The following is a 21,811-nucleotide window of genomic DNA, read 5'->3' on the forward strand; positions in this document are numbered from 1 at the left end:
GTGTACCGAGACAACGAGTTTTTCTGACAGGCGAACGTAACGAGTCGGGGACCACAGAAGTACTAGAGATCCAGGCGAAAAGTCGACGTCTTTGTGTTGGCTATCGTGCAAGCGGCGTTGCTTGTCTTGGGAGGTCAGGAGGCAAGCGCGGGCAATTTTGCGTGCTTAGGCTGCCCCGCTGCAGGCGTCAAGTGCGTACTCGCTGGTCTCTGCTGAGGCGGATGGAAGGGATGCAAGGAATGCAGTGGCAATGTGTTCTCGGCCGAACAGCAGAAAGAATAGGGAATAACCGGCAGTGTCGTGACGCGAATAATTATATGCAGAAGTGACACAAGGTAGGGCAAGGTCCCTATCAGTATGGTCGGACGAGACGTACTTTGCGAGCATGTCTGTTAGAGTGCCATTCAGACGCTCAGTGAGACCATTACTCTGTGGATGGTAAGACGTATTCAGCTTGTGCTTGGTGGAGCAGGACTGCAGGATGTCGGCGCTGACTTGAGAAAGAAATGTGCGACCATGGTCTGTTAGCAGTTGGTGTGGAGCACCATGCTGCAGAATCACGTCGCGTAAAAGAAAATCGGTGACATCTGTGGCGCAGCCGGTTGGAAGCGCTCTGGTGATGGCGTAGCGCGTGGCATAATCTGTCGCTACAGTGACCCATTTATTGCCAGACGTCGATAGAAGGAAAGGGCCAAGTAACTCCAAGCCAACGCGGAAAAACGGCTACGAATGAAGGTCGAGCGGTTGAAGGCACCCAGCAGGGAGTGGGGATGGCGGTTTTCGGCACTGGCATTTTTAGCATGCCACAGCGTACTTCCGGAAGAAGCGGGCAAGGCCTGGCCAAAAGAAGCGTCGGCGGATCCGGTTGTTCGGCAGTTCGGCACGAATATGCGCAAGTAGAGGAAGTTCGAGGCAAAGCGTACCGGCAGAACAGTCGATCAAAGCTGAATGCTCCGTAAGAAAGTCGAGGCCGAGGATTAGGTCATGGGAAGAATTGGTCAGCACTGTAAAAAGAACAGGAACGTGGCGGTCGGCGATACTTATACGGGAAGTACACATTCCACTGACGTCAACAGTGCTGTCATCGGCCACGCGTACAGCTCGAGTAGTAGGAGGCGTGAGAAGCTTCCTCAGTGGACGACGGAGGTTACAGCTTATTATGGATACCTTTGCTCCAGTATCTATTACCGCCGTCAAAGGGACGCCGCTGACAGGAACAACAAGTAAGTTCTGGTTCGTTGGGAACGTCGATGGAGGATTTTGACATGATGAACATCATGCAGCACTAGCCCCAGGAGCTGCATGGTCTAGCTTTCCATGGTAGAGTGTATAAGCGCGACTGGACGCGGACGAAGAAAGAAACAGATACACAGACACAGCGCTTCACTTTCAACTATATATTTTATTTTCGCACGCATCGATAAATATATACCGTGCGAGCGGAAACAAACGTGACAGCAAAAAAAGAACATTGAGTGGTACATTTCGTTGAACCGGACACGTGTGCAAGGCAAGGGAAAAAAAGAGAAAAAATATCTACTACAATTGTCACGAAGACAAACCAAGGAATCGTATCTCCTTTTCCGAAAGTGATACCGAAGGCTTGCTTACGCACTTTTGCAGTAATTTTGCTATCTCGTATGCCTCTACAATCTCCCTCGTCATCCTGCTATGAGCCTTATACAGAACGGAAGTGCTCTCAAACATGGGCTTGCAGGAACAATCTCGGCAGTGAATGCCCAAGTGACCCGAGATTACCTTATTGACATTGTATTGATGCTCCCTTAATCTCTCGTTGATGCATCCGCCGGTTTGACCAATATACGTATTTCCGCATGAAAGTGGGATGGCATAGACAACGTTATGAGTACAGGTTACAAATTGTTGGCGATGTTGGGTACAACATGAGGGCCTTTTGTTATTTTCTGTGTTAACCTGTTTGCATAGCTTCTGTAGACGCTCAGCGGCAGAGAAAACTACGTCTACTCCCGATTTCGCCGCTATTCTTCTGAGATTATGAGAAATGCAATGAATGTATGGCACCACAGCAACTTTCTTTGCTCTAGCATTGGTACTACTTGCATTCGACGCGTTTTTGCACTTTTTGCTTAAGCCCTCCGCGACAGAAGTTAGCATGCGCATCGGGTAACCAGAATCTGCCAGGCGCTTAGCCTGCTCTTTGAGACTGGCTTCCATTTTGTGGTCACATGACTTCGTCAAGGAATTGTTGAAACACGATGTCACTACTGCGCGTTTTACAAGTTTTGAATGAGCAGAATGAAATGGTAGGACTGGCTTATTGCCTCTCGGCTGATAACTCCATTCTGCTCATTCAAAACTTGTAAAACGCGCAGTAGTGACATCGTGTTTCAACAATTCCTTGAAGAAGTCATGTGACCACAAAATGGAAGCCAGTCTCAAAGAGCAGGCTAAGCGCCTCGCAGATTCTGGTTACCCGATGCGCATGCTAACTTCTGTCGCGGAGGGTTTAAGCAAAAAGTGCAAAAACGCGTCGAATGCAAGTAGTACCAATGCTAGAGCAAAGAAAGTTGCTGTGGTGCCATACATTCATTGCATTTTTCATAATCTCAGAAGAATAGCGGCGAAATCGGGAGTAGACGTAGTTTTCTCTGCCCCTGAGCGTCTACAGAAGCTATGCAAACAGGTTAACACAGAAAATAACAAAAGGCCCTCATGTTCTACCCAACATCGCCAACAATTTGTAACCTGTACTCATAACGTTGTCTATGCCATCCCACTTTCATGCGGAAATACGTATATTGGTCAAACCGGCAGATGCATCAACGAGAGATTAAGGGAGCATCAATACAATGTCAATAAGGTAATCTCGGGTCACTTGGGCATTCACTGCCGAGATTGTTCCTGCAAGCCCATGTTTGAGAGCACTTCCGTTCTGTATAAGGCTCATAGCAGGATGACGAAGGAGATTGTAGAGGCATACGAGATAGCAAAATTACAGCAAAAGTGCGTAAGCAAGCCTTCGGTATCACTTTCGGAAAAGGAGATACGATTCCTTGGTTTGTCTTCGTGACAATTGTAGTAGATATTTTTTCTCTTTTTTTCCCTTGCCTTGCACACGTGTCCGGTTCAACGAAATGTACCACTCAATGTTCTTTTTTTGCTGTCACGTTTGTTTCCGCTCGCACGGTATATATTTATCGATGCGTGCGAAAATAAAATATATAGTTGAAAGTGAAGCGCTGTGTCTGTGTACCTGTTTCTTTCTTCGTCCGCGTCCAGTCGTGCTTATACACTCTACCATGGATTCTAACCAACTAGCCCGCCAGCGTGTTTTAACCTAGCTTTCCAGTCCGGCAGGGTGCATGATTGGTCGGCGACGAATAGCGGCGTGGCTGGGGCGACGGGCACCGACGGCGCTGAGGCGACGGCGAGCGAGCAGCACGACTGTCATCGACGGATACGTCAGAGGTAGGAGGCACACAGCGAGGCGAGTAACGGTGCGGGTCGGCATATGCGCGAGCCTGCCAGGATCGCGGGGATTGGCAAGTGTTACGTACGTCGTTGTCGGGGTCGCAGGAATAGAAGGAGACGAGGTGTCGTCCCCAGGAGCCATGGCGGAAAGCAGGATGGTGCGGCCGTTGCAGAGCTTCTTGGCGAGGACGGGGAACAGCACCCTCCACCAAAATGTTACGCGAACAAAGGATTAACACTGGAGACTATTTAAAAAATGTATTCACAAAGGATAACTGCAGCGCTGGCCAGTTCAGCTGACAGCTCGAGAGCGTCCGTCGTCTTTGTCGGCGTGCCCGCATGCATCGGCCACAAGAAACACGCAATATGCATGTATCAATACTATCTGGATGCCAACGAAAAAATTGGAGAAACGCACCAAATTCGACAAAGTATGATGTATTTAAAAGAACTAGTTAAAATGTACTGATGGTTGGAAGCGAAATTTTAATTTCGGTTGGAAGTTTTCTACCAAAAATTGTTGAGAATTGCGATATTTGAGAAAACGACTCGCGCAAGCTTATTATTCGGTATCTTAGCGATGAAAACCAATTTCACAATTCTGTACACTGCATCCAACAGGAAATATAAAGTGGACACATGTATTATATTAGGTAACCCTGTGAAAAATGTTATTAATTTGTGGACGGGACTTTTGCAAAACCCTTGAAAATATTGTACGGATCCGCGTGAACTGTAAATTGATGCACAAGATTTGTTCGCTTTAGGTGCTGAATGTATGCAATTCACAGAACTTTGGTATCTGCTTTTGGATGCAGTTAGGGGTTTGCAAACTTCACACGTACATTTTCTCACTTCAGCCTTTCCCATTTTCATCACATTTCTAAAACCATCACGACATAAATAAATGTTATGCTTTCTGCTGTCAGCAGAATTTAACTTTCTGTCTCATGTGCGACACATGCCATTCAAATGGGTCCAGCGGCCGCCTCATATAAGCATTTCTGCGTATTACGTGTATTTGAATAGGCGGAATCGGCGTTGGCCTCAAGCTAAACATTTCCCTTTGGTTCGCACATTCGAAGCAAGAACACAACGTGAACAAGGTAACCTCAGTTCTCATTAGTTGCGTGCTTAGCTCCGTCAAACAGCCCATTTACCGGACGTTCACATGCCATGCCTTTTCTTGCGGGGGTGACGAATCGCTAATGAAGCTTGTTTAAAGAGGCCCTGAACCACTCCTCGGGCTTGGTGAAATAACATAGTCCGCAGGTAGCATACACTGTTGTGAACATCTCAGCCAAGTTCTGCTGTCGTACCCGGTCCGTGGAGCTCACAAGCGGAGCGCAAAGTCACATTTCTCTCAAACGCTCTCGCTTAAAAAAAAAAAAAACCATGATCCTCGCTCTCTTCTGTGTGCTTTATTTGGTCATAAAGCACACTCCAATACGTGTCTGCTGTTGGTCGTTGCACTAGGCTACACCGCGGCCGCCGCGAGGTGCCGCCACCAGTCCAGTGGCTAAGCGCACTGCGGCTCTCTGAGGATTAGCGCGACATAGGCACCAAACCGGAAATTTGAACTGCGCGCCACGGTGACGCCTCCGCCGTAGCCTTCGCAGTGCAAGGCATTGGAGGAGGAAGGGCAGCACAGCTGAGGCCGTGTTGGACTGCCGATAACACCGCTTCTGTAGAACGCATTGAAGTACTTTTTACGGCAAAGTGGTTCTGACATAGCCTATCCTCATTTGAAATGTCTTTCTCAACTTCGATAAAAAGTGGTTCAGCGCCTCTTTAAAGGTATACGGACACAAAATCTGAACATTTTACGATAATACAGGAAATGAGCCCTCAGTGCGCGAGTACATCGAAAATAAGTAGTCACTTCGCTCATTTTTCAGCGGATGGCTTTATTTTTGATGTTTTTGTGAGCGCGCGCAACGCCACCCGGCCCAAGCGAGTTGGAAGGCGTGACGTCACGACACCCCCGTTGGATAGCCAGCCGGCCGGCCACGGTCATTGAAGGCGCGCCGCCGCCGCAATCGCGTGCATGGATTCGGGTTCTGGTGCCTCTACCAGCGTTGAGTACACGTCTGCAGACGAGGACCGTTCTAACTTAGCAAGAAATAAAACCGCTTACGGTTACGAGCTTTCCGCTTCATGCGGCGAAGAAGAGCAGGCGGCCTTGAATGTGCCGGTTAGACAGTCCGGGCCAGCAACATGGTAACATGGGCCAGCAACACAGCAGCAGTTCGTAAAGTTATGTTACTTAGGGTGTAAAATGCCTAGTTTCGTGACCCGCGTTGAGGCAGTAAGGGAGCTATTACGGCTGAATCGTAAGTAGCCTAGCTCGTCGCTTTGTGCTTACCTACTCTGTCGGCTTTCGATTGCTGCGCACGTCGTTTTCACGCGACGAGCCACGGCATGTGTAGAATTTTCCAGCCGTTTCATAGCCCTGTGTTTACGGCTACTTTCACATTCACGCCATTAGAAGCCATTTACTGGTTGAACTCGTTGAGGTGGGCGGCTGCGCTAGGGACCCGTCAACCAGATCACTTATCTACATCGATTCTGTGGCCATAGGACAATGGAAAGTCTTTGGCTGTGATATTTAATAGGGAAATGCTGCGCGAACAACCATGTCATGAAACCCGACGCATGATTATGCAGAGACCAATGAAAATCCGTAATTTTTTGCTTGAGGTTAAAAAGCAACGTGTGAAACGGCAGTGTAGATAAATGTGCTGCGCATTTTAGATTACTACACATGTATGCTGTTCTCTGGCGTTCATTCACTGGATGTGTTTTGTATATTTGATCAATTAAAAGAGCGCTCGTATGCTGTCGTTCAGTATTAGACGTAGCGAGAGTGTACACAACATGACTATTTTGTTTTGTGATAAACACATGCATCCGCAGGGAAACAATTTCTGTCACAAGCCGAGAATATCTGTTCTTGCACAGCCAATGAAAGGGTAATTTCCCTTCTTTCAACAGGCAGTCCTGCGGTCACCGCTGCGGCTACATGCATACAGAAAGAGAGAGGGTCTGTTGCCAGAACAACGAAAGTTGGCGAACACAGCTAACAGTAACGAATGCATCACTAAGCACCCGCTCTTTGAATTGTATTGCCTCAACAGGAGCCTTTTGAGCGGCATGCCAAGGTTTTTGAGCACAGCCGGGCTGGTCGCATAAGCGTCGTCGACGAAGTGGTCCGCGCAAATGAAGCCATTTTTAAGTCTCCATGCCGGGTGTGGTGGCTGACAGGCACGTATGCAAAGTTCACGCACCTTCTTGTCTCTGGGAAACGTGCGCGATGGCGTATCACGACCGATAATGCTGTTATAACAACCGTGGCCGCAGTAATGTCTGGGCATTTTCTTCCGCCACGATTAATGCTTCAATAACGATCGACGAACGTGCGAACACGCGTGTAAGATGCACCACCTGCATGGAGCGCTGACAGGGATAATGTTTCAGACAGATCACGTGCGAACATATCCGACGGCGATAAACAAACGCTGCAAGGGACCGACACTCCGTTAATTGAGATTTTGTTGCTTTCTTTATGGAGGACTACGGTGGCTGTGGAGCCGCTATAGATATTTTTCAGTATTTTTCCATACCGCTCGTCTACACCCTGATTCTGTAATGCCTCCATGACTGCTGAGGTTTTGACTTAATCAAACGCTGTCTCGTAATCAATGAAAGCTACATATAAGGGTTGGTTATATTAAACACATTTCTCTATCACCTGATTGATAGTGTGAATATGGTCTATTGTTAAGTAGACTTTACGGACTCCTGCCTCGTCCTTTGGTTGACGGAAGCCTAAGGTGTTCCTGATTCTATTTGCGGTTACCTTAGTAAATACTTTGTAGGCAACGGACAGTAAGCTGACCGGTCTTTATTTTTCAATTATTTGGCGTCCCCTTTCTTACGGATTAGGATTATGTTAGCGTTCTTCCAAGATTCCGGTGCGCTCGAGGTCATTAGGCATAGCGTATACATGGTGGCCAATTTTTCTAGAACAATCTGCCCACCATCCTTCAACGAATCTGCTGTTACCAGATCCTCCCCAGCTGCCTTCCCCTTTTGCATAGCTCCCAAAGCTTTCTTGACTTCTTCCGGCGTTACTCGTGGGATGTCAAATTCCTCTAGACTACTCTCTCTTCCGTTATCGTCATTGCTGCCACTGGTACTGTGTCAGTCTCTATAGAACTCCTCAGCCACTTTAACTATCTCGTCCATATTGGTGATTATATTGCCGGCTTTGTCTGTTAACGCGTACATCTGATTCTTGCCAATTCCTAGTTTCTTCTTCACCGCTTTTAGGCTTCCTCCGTTCCCGAGAGCATGTTCAATTCTACCCATATTATAGTTCCTCATGTCAGCTGTATTACGCTTGTTGATTAACTTTGAAAGTCCTGCCAGTTCTATTCTAGCTGTAGGGTTACATGCTTTCATACATTGGCGTTTCTTAATCAGATCTTTAGTCTCCTGCGATAGCTTACTGGTATCCTGTCTAACAGAATTGCCACCGACTTCTATTGCCCACTCCTTCATGATGCTCAAAAGATTGTCGTTCATTGCTTCAACACTAAGGTCCTCTTCCTGAGTTAAAGCCGAATACCTGTTCTGTAGCTTGATCCAGAATTCCTCTATGTTCCCTCTTACCGCTAGCTCATTGATCGGCTTTTTGAGTTCTTACCATCCTATGGCCACTGCAGCTCATCTTGCCGAGCACGTCCACATCTTGTATGATGGCAGGAATAGCGCAGGGTATGAGGTCTATTTCATTTCTAGTCTTGCCATTCGGGCTCCTCCACGTCCACTTTCGGCTATCGCGCTTGCGGAAGAAGGCATTCATTATTCGCATGCTATTATGTTCTGCGAAGTCTACTAAAACTCTCCCCTGCTATTCCTAGTGCCCATGCCATATTCCCCCACTGCCTTGTCGCCAGCCTGCTTCTTGCCTACCTTGGTATTGAAGTCGCCCATCTGTACAGTGCATTTTGTTTTGACCTTACCCATGGCTGATTCTACGTCTTCATAGAAGCTTTCGACTTCCTAGTGATTATGGCTGCATGTAAGGGCGTACACCGGTACGACCTTGAATTTGTACTTCTTATTAAGGTTCAGAACAAGACCTGCCACCCTAAGACAAAAATTGTCGTAGGTAGTACGGTGTTTTTTTTTGTCGCTAGCTCTGAACCCGAAAGGAAATTATATAGCGTGTCAGTGACCCTGATTTCCACACCCTATCAGAAAATGCCACCGGCTTCCTTGCTTCGCGGGCGCCTATGCTATGACAATTACGAGTTCTCTTCATTCTGATCAATAAAGATTTTGTTTATTTACTGGTATTGGCAAACGTGATCATCCGAGCTGCGGTACCCCCCCAAAAGTTGAAACGGAATAGGGCACGCTCGGTGTCGATTCTTGGCTTTACCATGCAAAAAAAGAAGGCCGCGATGAAGCCAGTGCCAGAGAAATCTTGCGCTACTGTTGGTCTGCACACGCAGTCGAGAGTGTAGAGACATCGACGTCGCTGGTGCACTACATCATATTTCTTTCTGTACTGCCATACTGGGCCGCCCGGAGTGCCAAAGTACTGCAGGCTCAATCACTCAAGAAGATTTTCTTTTTAGTGGTTTTTGTTAAGTTAATAATATGACTTTGGAACCTCCATTCCCGAATTACAATGTTTCCCATATAATTGCTAATTAAGCACTTATTTAGGATATCATTAATAATAATCTGCCATATTTTGCACGATACCTAGCTCCTAGTGGCCACAAGGACACATAACATAACATGATAGAATGTAGGGAGTATCGTCACAAAATTCACATTTTTGTAAAGTTCTATGTAGCTGAAATAGGACACTGTTTTTGTGACACGAAGTCACGCAACAACAGCAACAGGATGAGAGGGAGGGAAGAAGGTCCTATCGGTTTGAATACGTGTGGTTGTGCAAAACTTCAAGCCTATAATCACTCACTGAGGCCTGTCGATTTCATGAAACGTAGCAGTGCCCGCTTCGCTTTGTAAGCCTGCGACGCATGGGGCCATGGTCCGGGAAGCTTACTCTCTGAAAATGGTCTGCTACCTTAATCGGTTTAGCAACCTCTGAAGAACGTCGCGTCCGATCCCATAGACATTACAATGCCGTGACACGTGCTCGATTGTCTCTTCACATTAGCACGAATGACAAATCGATACCACACTGTCGGTCATTGCAATAACGATGAGTGGGCTTTCGTAAAAGGCACCCTTAACCAGAGGCGGCTCAGTAAAGTTGCATCAGGGCGGGAAACCTTCGATAGAATCTGCAAATTCAATGCAGCATCCAGTGGTGGAGACGGCAGTTGGAGAAAATCAAGGGGTTCCACAAAGTGTCAGTCTTTGTTTGACCATGTAAACGACCCCTCTCAGCGTCTGTCCATAATAAGGGCATAGTAAGTGTCAGGTTTTTTGTATGAACGTCACCATCAGCAAAGTCATTTCCGATGATGCCATGCACCGTGCCCCCGAAGCTATTGGAAGATGATGTCGCGTCCGTTTATGAGGGCTTTATGAAAACCTCTTTGGTCTCAAACACCTGTCGTTTAGGGTCTTCCGTCGTAAGGCTGACTGCAGACTCTGAAAGGCTGCCTTGGAGTCACAAAAAACGACCCACTTTCGAGGTTTGGCTCGTGCGATGTAATTACCAGGGGCACGTAGAGCGTCAAGTTCTGTTGCTGTAAGGTCGTCATATTGGACGCTTTGAAAGTAATTATGACTTCTAAGGCCCGGATGATAACAACGCCTGTGGCGCTGGGGGCTGAGACAGATCCACAGGTGTAAATGTGCGTTCTTTGTTCATACGCCTCGATAAGTACTGACAGTGTGAACTGACGTACAGTCACTGTTGATTGACGGGTCTTCTTCGTAATTCCCAGAATCGTGAGGCGTACTTGTGGCTGTAGTAGGCACCAGATGAGTAACAGTGGTCTTGTTTCTGTGTAAAGCCCGACGGAAGGTAGCCTTGATGCGTCGCAACAAGTCTATGATATCTGGCTTGAGGTCATTGCGCTGGCAAAGATGAAATACAGTGACTGGGTTCTGTGTGCTCTAAGGCTGTCAGTCGTTGTATAGGTTGGAACGAAGTAGTCTCTAGCCATCGTGATTGTTGCGTCAGTCGAGGCACATCGTTGTAGCCCAAGACGTGTCTGTAGAGCCTAGCCACGCAAGCCGCACACGCACATGCGCGCACACGCACACGCGCGCACACGCGCGCACACGCGCGCACACGCGCGCACACGCACACGCGCGCACACGCGCGCACACGCGCGCGCACACGCGCGCGCACACGCGCACACACGCGCGCACACACGCGCGCACACACGCGCGCACACGCGCGCACACACGCGCGCACACTCGCGCACGCACACACGCACTCGCGCACGCACACACGCACACACGCACTCGCGCACACACGCACACACGCACACGCGCACACACGCACACACGCACACACGCACACACGCACACACGCACACACACACACACACACACACACACACACACACACACCCGCGCGCGCGCGCGCGCACACACATACACAGAGGATATTTGTTCGCCAAAATTGGCAGGTTGTACGGTAAGAATCCCAGAAACAGTGGTCTGTACAGCTGCGGCATGAACCGTACCGACGTGTCACAGGTTTTTCCACACAGGGACCTCATTATATTGTTACCTCCGAGCGCGTAAAATGGACGCAGGGATCAAGAAGAGAAGGGAAGAGGGGAACGGAGACTGTGCAGCGGCTATTCCTGTTGTTCGTAGCCTGCCGTTCCTGCTCTCGCACGCCTAAATAAACCCGTTTTCCCCCGTGCTTTAGTCAAGCACTTGTACAATCAAGATTTGCCTGCGCTTCAGGTAGTTGGAGTGGGGGCTCCATGAAAGGTCCCTGTCAATAATCACACTTAAGAACAGGTGAGACTTCTGGTATTTGATATTCTGGTCATTGTAAGAAACAGGGCATGGTGCCATGGGTTTGCGCGTGAACACAATTACCGCGCGTTTTTCGATAGCACACTCAGGCTTTGCTTTGGAGATACGAACAAGTTCGGGTGGCTGCCCACCTAATTCTTGCGGGCACTTGAAGATGAGTCACCGCAGAAGTGCAAAGCCAGATATCATCAGCGCACATCGATATGTAAATTGTATTGGGTAATATTTCAGCACGGCCAACGATAGTTAGCTTAAAGAGAATGGCGCTCCATACCCCTCCCTGAGGGACGCCACCGTTACGACAACAAAATGACAAAAAGACGGTTAGCTATGACTAGGATATGACTGATAAATAGAGCACTGTATACATGCTGACGACACGCAAACCATATAGGCACGTAAGCGCAACGCACGAGCGCACCGCCCCCCCCCCCTCCTCCGTTATTGCACCACTGTTGACATCGCCTTTATATGCTATACATAATTTTCATTCGAGCATTTTGTATACATCTGATTAAGCTTTTTTCTTTTCCTTCAAACATATATATTTACCCTGTAACGTTACTTACGTCTCAAATTTCCGTCTTAACGCTACTTACGTCTTACGCTACTTAAATAGCTATTTTAAACCATTTTAGTCGGTGTCCAGATCTCTTTGTCTTAAGTATACCTACGTCTGTAACGGAGCTGGTCCTATAAATCTCTACCCTCCTTTTTTTGCGCCAGCAATGGGCTCATCATCATCATCAGCCTGGTTAGTCCCACTGCAGGGCAAAGGCCTCTCCCATACTTCTACAACTACCGCAGTCATGTACTAATTGTGGCCATGTTGTCCTTGCAAAATTCTTAATCTCATCCCCCCACCTAACTTTCTGCCACCCCCTGCTACGCTTCCCTTCCCTTTCCTTGGAATCGAGTCCGTAACCCTTAATAACCATCGGTTATCTTCCCTCCTCATTACATGTCCTTCCCATGCCCTTTTCTTTTTCTTGATTTCAACTAAGATGTCACTAACCCTGTATTGCATGGCCTCCCATATTTCGCACATATGGGTTACCATTTTTTTGCGTCTCTGAGGTGCCCATTTGAGGATGTGATACCGCCAGATTACTTGTCATAGTGGTGCGCACTTATTATGGGCAAATGCTGCCATTACTTGAGCGATACGCAAAACAGAGGTGAAGTAGATTTTGGGAAGCAACGTGAAACTCGAAGGGGGCAAACACGAGCAATTCGTACTTCTTTTCTCTGAAAATCTTCCCCGCAGAAACATAGAAAAATTATTTTGGCGTATTTTATGGCCTCGTCAATTCAAGCCCGTTATTAGTTTGCTCAATTTCATCCGCAACTACAGCGGAAAACCCGAGATCGGTGTGTGCCATATTCGGCACAGTGTGAAATTGGAAGACAAAAAATGATAACGTGCTGCCATCTGTTCAATAGCCCGAAGCTGCAGGTCACCCTATCACGAGATGGAATCTTGTAGCTCGGTATGGCGAAGCCGAATCGTTTACCACACTGTCGCCTGAAAAGAGAAAAGGAACAGAAGTGTAAAGGACGCAGTGCTTCAGAGGAACTCACACGCACGATAGATGATGCGGAGTTATTGTGTGTGTACGATAACCGCGCCGTGACATGTCTGTCAAGCTTTGTTGGGAAAGATCCAGTCCAAAAAACTAAGCGCTGGTTTACATCCGCCAAGGAGTTTCGCGATTGATTGCCCCAGCGTAGTAAAGATCTACAACGGACACATGGGCGAGTTCGACCTGCTGGACTCACTGCTTGGACTTTACCGCATACATATCAGGTCGCAGAAATGGCACTTTCAAATTCTTACGGATATGCTGGACTTATCGGTAGTAGCAGGATGGCTATTGTGCAGGAGGGTGCAGGAGCAGTTTGGGAAGAAACAAGTACTACCGCTGGCTCAATTCAAAACAGTAATTGCAGGATGCGTTACCTCGCATAACAAGTGCTTATCCAACAAGCGACCAGGAAGGCCTTCTAGTCAAGACATCAAATTCCAGGTTCAAGCCAAAAAAGCACGGGGACCAGCTACCGCAATGCCACCCAAAGACGTCTGATCTGACCAAGTCGGCCACTGGCCAGAATTTGATGAGACGAGACAAAGGTGTAAGCGGCCATCTTGCACAAAGAAGTCGTCGGTAAGATGCAGGAAGTGCAATGTTCAGCTGTGCCTGAACGCAGAAAACAACTGTTTCATTTCATTCCACTCATCCCGCTAAAAATACCACCGTTCATGAAGCTTTGTTTTTCGCCCATGGCAACAAGACCACTCGACCATCTTCATGGTGTGCCAAATTCGGCCCAAACGGTATCTCTAATAATAGAGTCGTTATAACTCTGAAACTGTATACGTGTTTGTTCATTCAATCAAAAATATAAGCTGAGAAAAAAATTTTTAGACGACTTTTTCATAATTCATGCAATAGAGGGTTAACTCGCGTTTGTTCCCTCACCAAATTTGCTCTTTTCTTATACCTGAACCTTACGCCCATCATTCTTCTTTCCATAGCTCGTTGCGCCGTCCTCAATTTAAGTAGAAAATATTTCGTAAGCCTCGAGGTTTCTGTCCCGTACGTGAGTACTGGTAAGACACCACAGTTATACACTTTTCTCTTGATGGACGATGGCTACCGGATGTTCATGATCTGAGAATGCCTGCCAAACGCACCCCAGCCCATTCTTATTCTTCTGATTATTTCAGTCTCATGATCCGGATCTGTGGTCACTACCTGCCCTAAGTAGATGTATTCCCCTTACCACTTCCAGTGCCTCGCTACCTATCGTAAACTGCTGTTCTCTTCCGAGACTGTTACGCATTACTTTAGTTTTCTGCAGATTAATTTTTAGACCCACACTTCTGCTTTGCCTCTCCAGGTCACTAAGCATGCATTGCGATTGGTCCCCTGAGTTAATAAGCAAGGCAATATGATCAGCGAATTGCAAGTTACTAAGGTATTCTCCATTAACTCTTATCCCCAATTCTTCCCAATCCAGGTCTCTGAAACCTCCTGTAAACACGATGTGAATAGCATTGGAGAGATCGTATCTCCCTGCCGGACGCCTTTCTTTATTGCGATTTTGTTGCTTTCTTTATGGAAGACTACGGTGGCTGTTGAGGCGCTATAGATATCTTTTTTCAGTATTTTTAAAGACGGCTCGTCTACACCCTGATTCCGTAATGCGTCCATGACTGCTCAGGTTTCAACTGAATCAAACACCTTCTCGTAATCAATGAAAGCTCTATGTAAGGGCTGGTTATATTCCGCACATTTATTTATCCCCTGATTGATAGTGTGAATGTGGTCTACTGTTGAGTAGCCTTTACGGATTCCTGCCTGGTCCTTTGGTTGACAGAAGTCTGAGGTGTTCCTGATTCTGTTGGCGATTACCTTAGTAAATACTTTGTAGACAACCGACAGTAAGCTGATCGGTCTAGAATGTTTCAAGTCTTCGGCGTCCCCTTTCTTATGGATTAGGATTATGTTAGCGTTTTTCCAAGATTCCGGTACGCTCGAGGTCTTGATGCATTGCGTATATAAGGTGCCCAGTTTTTCTAGAAAAATCTGCCTACTATCTTTAACAAATCTGCTGTTACCCGATTGTCCCCAGCTGCATTCCCCCTTTGCATAGCTCCCAAAGCTTTCCTTCTTTCTTCTTGTGTTACTCTTCGTGGCTATTCTCTCTACCACTATCGCCGCGGGTGTCATTGGTACTGTGTAAATATCTATAGAACTACTCAGCCACTTGAACTATCTCATCCATATTAGTAATAATATTGGCAGCTTTGTCTCTTAACGCATACATCTGATTCTTGCGTATTCCTAGTTTCTTCTTCACCGCTTTTAGGCTTCTTTCATTCCTGAGAGCATGTTCAATTTCATCCATATTATACTTTCTTATGTCAGCTGTCTTACGCTTGTTGTTTAACTTGGAAAGTTCTGCCAGTCCTATTCTAGCTGTAGGGTTAGAGGCTTTCATAGACTGGCATTTCTTGATCAGATCTTTCTTCTCCTGCGATAGCTTACTGGTATCCTGTCTAACGGAGTTACCACCGTCTTTTAGTACCCACTCCTTCATGAGGCTCAAAAGATTGTCGTTCATTGCTTCAACACTAAGGTCCTCTTCCTGAGTTAAAGCCGAATACCTGTTCTGTAGCTTGATCCAGAATTCCTCTATGTTCCCTCTTACCGCTAACTCATTGATCGGCTTCTTAGTACCAGTTTCTTCCGTTCTCTCCTCAAGTCTAGGCGAATTCGAGTTCTTACCATCCTATTGTCACTGCAGCGCATCTTTCCGAGCACGTCCACATCTTGTATGATGGCAGGAATAGCGCAGAGTATAAGGTCTATTTCATTTCTACTCTCGCCATTCGGGCTCCTCCACGTCCACTTTCGGCTATCCCGCTTGCGGAAGAAGGTATTCATTACCCGCATAATATTCTGTTCTGCAAACTCTACTAATACCTCTCCCCTGTTATTCCTAGAGCCTATGCCATATTCTCCCACTGCCTTGTCTCCAGCCTGCTTCTTGCTTACCCTGGCATTGAAGTCGCCCATCACTATAGTATATTTCGTTTTGACTTTACCCATCGCCGATTCCACGTCTTCATATAAGCTTTCGACTTCGTGGTCATCATGACTGGATTTAGGGGCGGAGACCTGTACGACGTTCAATTTGTACCTCGTATCAAGTTTCACAACAAGACCTGTCACTGTCTCCTTAATGCTACGGAATTGCTCTATGTTACTAGCTATATCCTTATTAATCAGGAATCTGACTTCTAGTTCTCGTCTCTCCGCTAAGCCCCGGTAGCACAGGACGTGCCCGCTTTTTAGCACTGTATATGATTATCTTGTGCTCCTAACTTCACTGAGAGCCTTACTATATCCCCTTTACTGCCCTCTAATTCCTCCAATAGCACTGCTAGACTTGCCCCACTACATAACGTTCTAGCGTTATACGTTGCCAGGTTCAGATTCCAATGGCGGCCGTTTTGGATCTAGCTATTCTTAGCGCTTTCTGCTGCGTCACAGGTCTGACCGCCGCCATGGTCAGTTGCTTCGCAGCCGCTGGGGACTGAGGGCCGGGGTTTGATGTATTCATATAGGAGGCTGTGGCCAAGCACTGCACCAGGGTGGCAATCCTTCTCTGGTGAGGGTGTGCGTAACCGGTTCTGGTCACCGGGATCAGGCTGCACTCCAGGCCTGTTTATGCAATTTAGTCAACACGCGGATTCTCTTTTCTTAGTCCGGTGGAAATGTGCGTGTTACCGGGATTCGAACCACGGTCGTCTAGCATGCGAGGCGGATATTCTACCTGTACGCTACCGTTGCACCTCTACTCCAATAGAAATACCTAAACCAATACTCTAAACGTCTTCTATTGCGATAGCAATTATATAGAGCCTGCATACGTACCTTTGCCGTGGCTGTCGCCCTGATTTTCCGTATACAGTCCAAGGACCATTAACCAGCCGTGGCTGCTTAGTGGATCTATGGTGTAGGGCGGGTAAGCATGAGGTCGCGGGTTTGAATTCCGGCCACGACGGCCGCATTTAGATGGGGGCGAAATGCAAAAACCTTCGTGTACTTAGATTTAGGCGCGCGTTGAAGAACCCCAAGTGGTCTGAATTTCAGCAATTCCTAACTACGGCGTGCTTCATAATCAGAAAGTCGTTTTGGCACGTAAAACCCCATAATAATTTTTTTTATGTTCAATAACACCGTCGGCGCGCGTCGTATGCTTTATGTCGTATGCTTTATGGCGCGCGCCAACGAAGAAAGCGGAGGGCAAATGCGCCATCTTTTGTTGCGCGAAAGGCCGTGGGGGATGGGTGGGAGGGAGGGATTGGGGGCGGCGTGGTTCTCCAGCAGCAACTGCGTATTTCGCGACTGGGCTTAAGGGAAAGTGACGATGGCGGCTAAATTTCGCGTGCCATAGGGAGGTATGCGGCTAGGAAGCGCGGGAGGCAGCGCCTTCGATTCCGCCAACAAGTGCGTACTTTGCACGCTCGCGCACGCCCTATCTTCAAAGGAGTTTGCAGGTGGCTATGCCTTTGTGGTGGGCTTTGTTGTCGGCGCTCTTGCGCTGAGGCGACAGACAGCCCGAAGGACAGTGCGCTCGCTGGGGCTGTCGTGCTTGCTTGCGCCAGCGTTTTGACAGCGAGTGCCCGCGCTCAATAAGTGTGATGTGTTCATCTTTGCTTGTGCGCTCTGACAGCATGCTTAATTCACTTAGTAAGGGAATGTTTCCGAGTTTATATGGGCGTTAAAACAACTATCCTTACTTTGTATAGCTGTCTACTAAGTTGCTGCCGCAATCGATGCTTCGACTCTCGGACGTAACTGCGACTTTTTTTTTTTTGCCATCTCGACCGCTGAGTGGTTGATGCTTCCGTCCGCTCTAAATCCAAGTGGTTCTGGAATGTGTGCGTTACCTACTGCTCTCACCGGGAGAATGCCTTCGCATCCGTTTAGGATGTGCTGAGCTGCCCCCGAACTTTTGCTGCAGCGCAAGCTTACTGGTTCACTCCTTTTTGTGGCACAATTTGAGCACCACAGAGAGCGGATGTCGAGCAAAAAAGCTGCTTTCTGCAGCTTGAGAAGTGCCCTGTGCGCGTAGTTGACGCGTTGATAAGACAGATATATTGTACGTAAAAAAAAATGGAGAACAGCTACTCCAACGATTGTTTTAGACAACGATTTTAAATTCACAACAACCGATTTGCTTGCATCAGGAAAAATAAACACGCAAAGTAAATACGATGTTAGCACTTATGTCACATAGACACTTCTACTGAAACATACTGGTATCATTAGGCCATTCATACATGCCTCATCTTGTTGCGAATATTTGCTCCGGTATGTTTTTATCCTTTGGCAACCAGCTCGAGCCTCAAATAGAAAGGCACTGCATTTTGGGTTATGCCACAATATTTTGCTTCTATTTCTTTCTTGCCATTCTTGTATATATCCATACTCTTATTTGTTTCCATTCTTTATATCCATTTTAACGTCTCTCTTTCTCTCACTTTCTTTTTGACTCCTATTTGTCTGTTTTAACTTTCAATTACACTGTTCTTGGTTGTCAACTTTCTTGACCTCTTTCCTTATTTTGTGTCCGTGCTCTTGAGCTTCAAACCCTTGATCACTTAAGGCACCCTATTATTTTATCCATGTTCCTGACTCTCTTTAAAAATTTACATTTGCTCCTCGCTTCTCTGACTTCAAAAGAAGCCCAACCTATGTTATTCTGTACGGTTTCATTTGTGGTCTTGCCGTGGGCTGCCATAGCTAACCGACCTACCAACGTTTGGTTAACTTCAAAGCCCGACAAGGTATCCTATTTTAAACGCCGAGTAAAAGTTGCCATCGTTAGCGATGGCACCATTGCTTATTTTCAGATTCCACGTACCTCCTGGCATTCATTGCATCCCCTAAGTGCGCTATGTTAATATCATTGCTGCAATCCACTTCTCCTTTATTTACAGGTTATATATATAATATATATGGGGTTTTACGTGCCAAAACCACTTTCTGATTATGACGCACGCCGTAGTGGGGGACTCCGGAAATTTTGACCACCTGGGGTTCTTTAACGTGCACCTAAATCTAAGTACACGGGTGTTTTCGCATTTCGCCCCCATCTAAATGCGGCCGCCGTGGCCGGGATTCGATCCCGCGACCTCGTGCTCAGCAGCCTAACACCATAGCCACTGAGCAACCACGGCGGGTTATTTACAGGTTAGCTTGGTGGGTGCTTGTGTAAGTCTTTCCTTGCTTTATATATGCGTCGCTATTTATGCTGTTTTGCAATGGGTATGAGTTGATGGATTGATACTATGTAGTCACTTGTCTCTTCATTGAAGGCCCTAATTTCTCGATTTCTGTCGGGAATTGTGCACTGTCGGCTATTTACGGTTCATACTGGCGTTGCCTCCGAGAACGGGCAGCGAAAAATCTCGGAAGCGATGATACAGGGAAGGAGAGGTCGATTGCGCCAGAAAGTTCATAATTGCGGCGCGACGTAGGTTTGGTGCTCGTTATGTCATCGAACAGTGTGCCCGTGATTACAACGACGCGATTCTTCGAATTGCGAGACAGACGCGTCTTTTCGCAGCGCTAACGTTTTAGTAAGGCTCATTTTCCCAGGACGCGAAGTCTGCGATGTCGAGGAGGCGGTGGTTTCAGGCTGTTTCAAAATGATCTAGAAATGCGCTCATTGCCTCACCCTACCAACGATGAGAAAGCACTGCTTTTCAGGTGGGAAAAAGACAAAACGCAGTTCCAAATTTTATTCCCGAAGAAGCAGAATATACGGCGATGCAAATGTTTTCGTCCACAGGCGGACAATTTTGTATGGCTTCTGTTCGTTATGACGTTTTGATAACAGCCGTGGGCGGCAATCTAAAATGCCAAGTTCGACTTTCACCAATCAATATGCTTCACCTCAATACAATCGTAGACTTATTACATGTTTTACACCCCATTACATCTTTGTATCGAGGTGAAGCATACTAAAGCACATCCCCCATTTTGACATTCGGGTCCTGAGCCGTGTGAAAGCATCGACGGTTGCATTGAAAAATGCAGTAGTTCGTCGTGCGCGCACGTGACCACTCGACAGAGTGATCATCAGCCCGCATTTTAGACTGCGGACTCATAATAATGCGTAAACAATTGTTAAACAACAATACGTACACCGGGATGGTTGCCTGCAAGACATCAGCGAATTGATGTCAACAGCCTGTGTGTGTTTGCTCGTTCCAAAATGTTCAAAGCGAATAACGTCCGTCAATCGCAGTTCTGGCTATCTAGAGCAAGTAAATCTACTTGCTAAATCGCGGTTTGTACGTTCTAGCGCCCCTCAGAAGACCTTAACATCTGAAATTAATTTCATCGAGTTTTGTGCACATTGCGACCGGTCTTCTGAACAAAACAAGCGCAACCGAATGTAAAGGAAACGTACAGTCGCGGACAGAATAAAATGGACCACGGGATCTCCGAAAACGTTCAATTTCCGTGCAGCCTGTAGCAGTAACCAGTAAAACTGCCCACGACGACGTTGTTAGCATATTCTAGTCGAGGTCCAAAATGCAAATACCAGATTGCGTTGCGAGGTTGCGGAGATATTCAGCTTTTTCTTAGATTTCATGGTCCATAATATTTTGTCGCCGGGTGTACAGCAGGCAGCCCCACGTTACACATGTTTTTTCACCAAAACAGGTTAAACGAAAATGCTGAGCCTGTGGCGTACCTTTTTCAACAGACCAGCTGGGTCCAGAGTTTGAGTCGTTTGTCCCGTATCCATACCGGCAAAAATTATTTGTACCTGGAACAATGCTGTAAACATTGTTGTCCCCATGATACAGCAGGTTCTGCCGTTTTAAACGTGGACCCATTGCAGTTAGCGTCGAGAGCCACGGTTTGCAATTCAATATAAGTTATCCGGAACAAAACAAAACGCAGAGCGTGGACAGATTCTGTGTAATGGTGCTGTTGCTACTGCTGCTAATTTCAACAAGTGCTCGCGGTGTCGCTTAAGGTGGCCTTGTCGAGTCTGCAGTTAGATCTGCAGGGTGCCGTATGTTACAGCATTCCTCGCACTCAAGTATACCGTAAGGAGCCTCACTGTCGTCTCACTTTCTCGCAGACCTAGTAGCTCCGCACAAGCAGCTGCATGGAGGTGTCCAGTTCATGGACGCCATCCCGCAGACGGAGACGGGAAAGCCGCACCGGCGCCAACTCAGGGATGCCTATGTCGCCACTCACAAGCAAGCGCCACAATGAACTTCGCGTGATTGTCAGATTTGACTGGAGGCCAATAAAAATGCTAAACCAGCTTATTTTTTAGTGAGTGGTCTAGTGCAAACCGCCATTGCTGACGGTAAGGTACATGGGCAGAACTCGGTGAACGAACGACCCTGTATATATCTCGTCTTATGTTCTCCGTGCTTTGTGTGTGTGTGTGTGTGCTGTGGTACTTCATAGTCTATTACGACGTCCTATACATAAGAAACGCGTCGTGTGTTCATGAGCAATCAGTGGTAAAACAGAAAACAATCCCAACGTAACATGTGCTCTTCAAGTTCTTATGTAAACTCTTCAGGACTGATACGGAAGGTGCAGTAGAATGCTGTTTATATATTTCAAGCAACTAACACACAAACAAGAAAGTCAAAATGGCACGTACACAAAATCACACACACCACACACATGAAGATCATTATTATTTGTTGGCATCCTCTTTGAAACAGGGCAATGACAATTGGTCACCTAGCCTGCTTGATTTATTGAAGTAGGCTATTAATTACGAGCAGAAAACTCGGCTAATCAAG

At 47.0% G+C, this 21,811-nt stretch overlaps 1 protein-coding gene across 1 annotated transcript in view; it reads left to right on the forward strand.

Annotated features, from left to right (window-relative positions):
* Nucleotides 1-21,319, forward strand: part of LOC135902274 (uncharacterized) — a 245,990-nt gene extending 224,671 nt beyond the window's left edge. The window contains exon 11 of the mRNA XM_065432256.2: nucleotides 21,127-21,319. Within this exon, the coding sequence (XP_065288328.1) occupies nucleotides 21,127-21,263 (137 nt within the window). The 3' untranslated portion in view covers nucleotides 21,264-21,319. The remainder of the gene's footprint in view (nucleotides 1-21,126) is intronic.
* The last annotated feature ends 492 nt before the right edge of the window (nucleotides 21,320-21,811 follow it).

The sequence above is a fragment of the Dermacentor albipictus genome, chromosome 6 (assembly GCF_038994185.2).
Source record: "Dermacentor albipictus isolate Rhodes 1998 colony chromosome 6, USDA_Dalb.pri_finalv2, whole genome shotgun sequence".
Classification (NCBI taxonomy): domain Eukaryota; kingdom Metazoa; phylum Arthropoda; class Arachnida; order Ixodida; family Ixodidae; genus Dermacentor; species Dermacentor albipictus.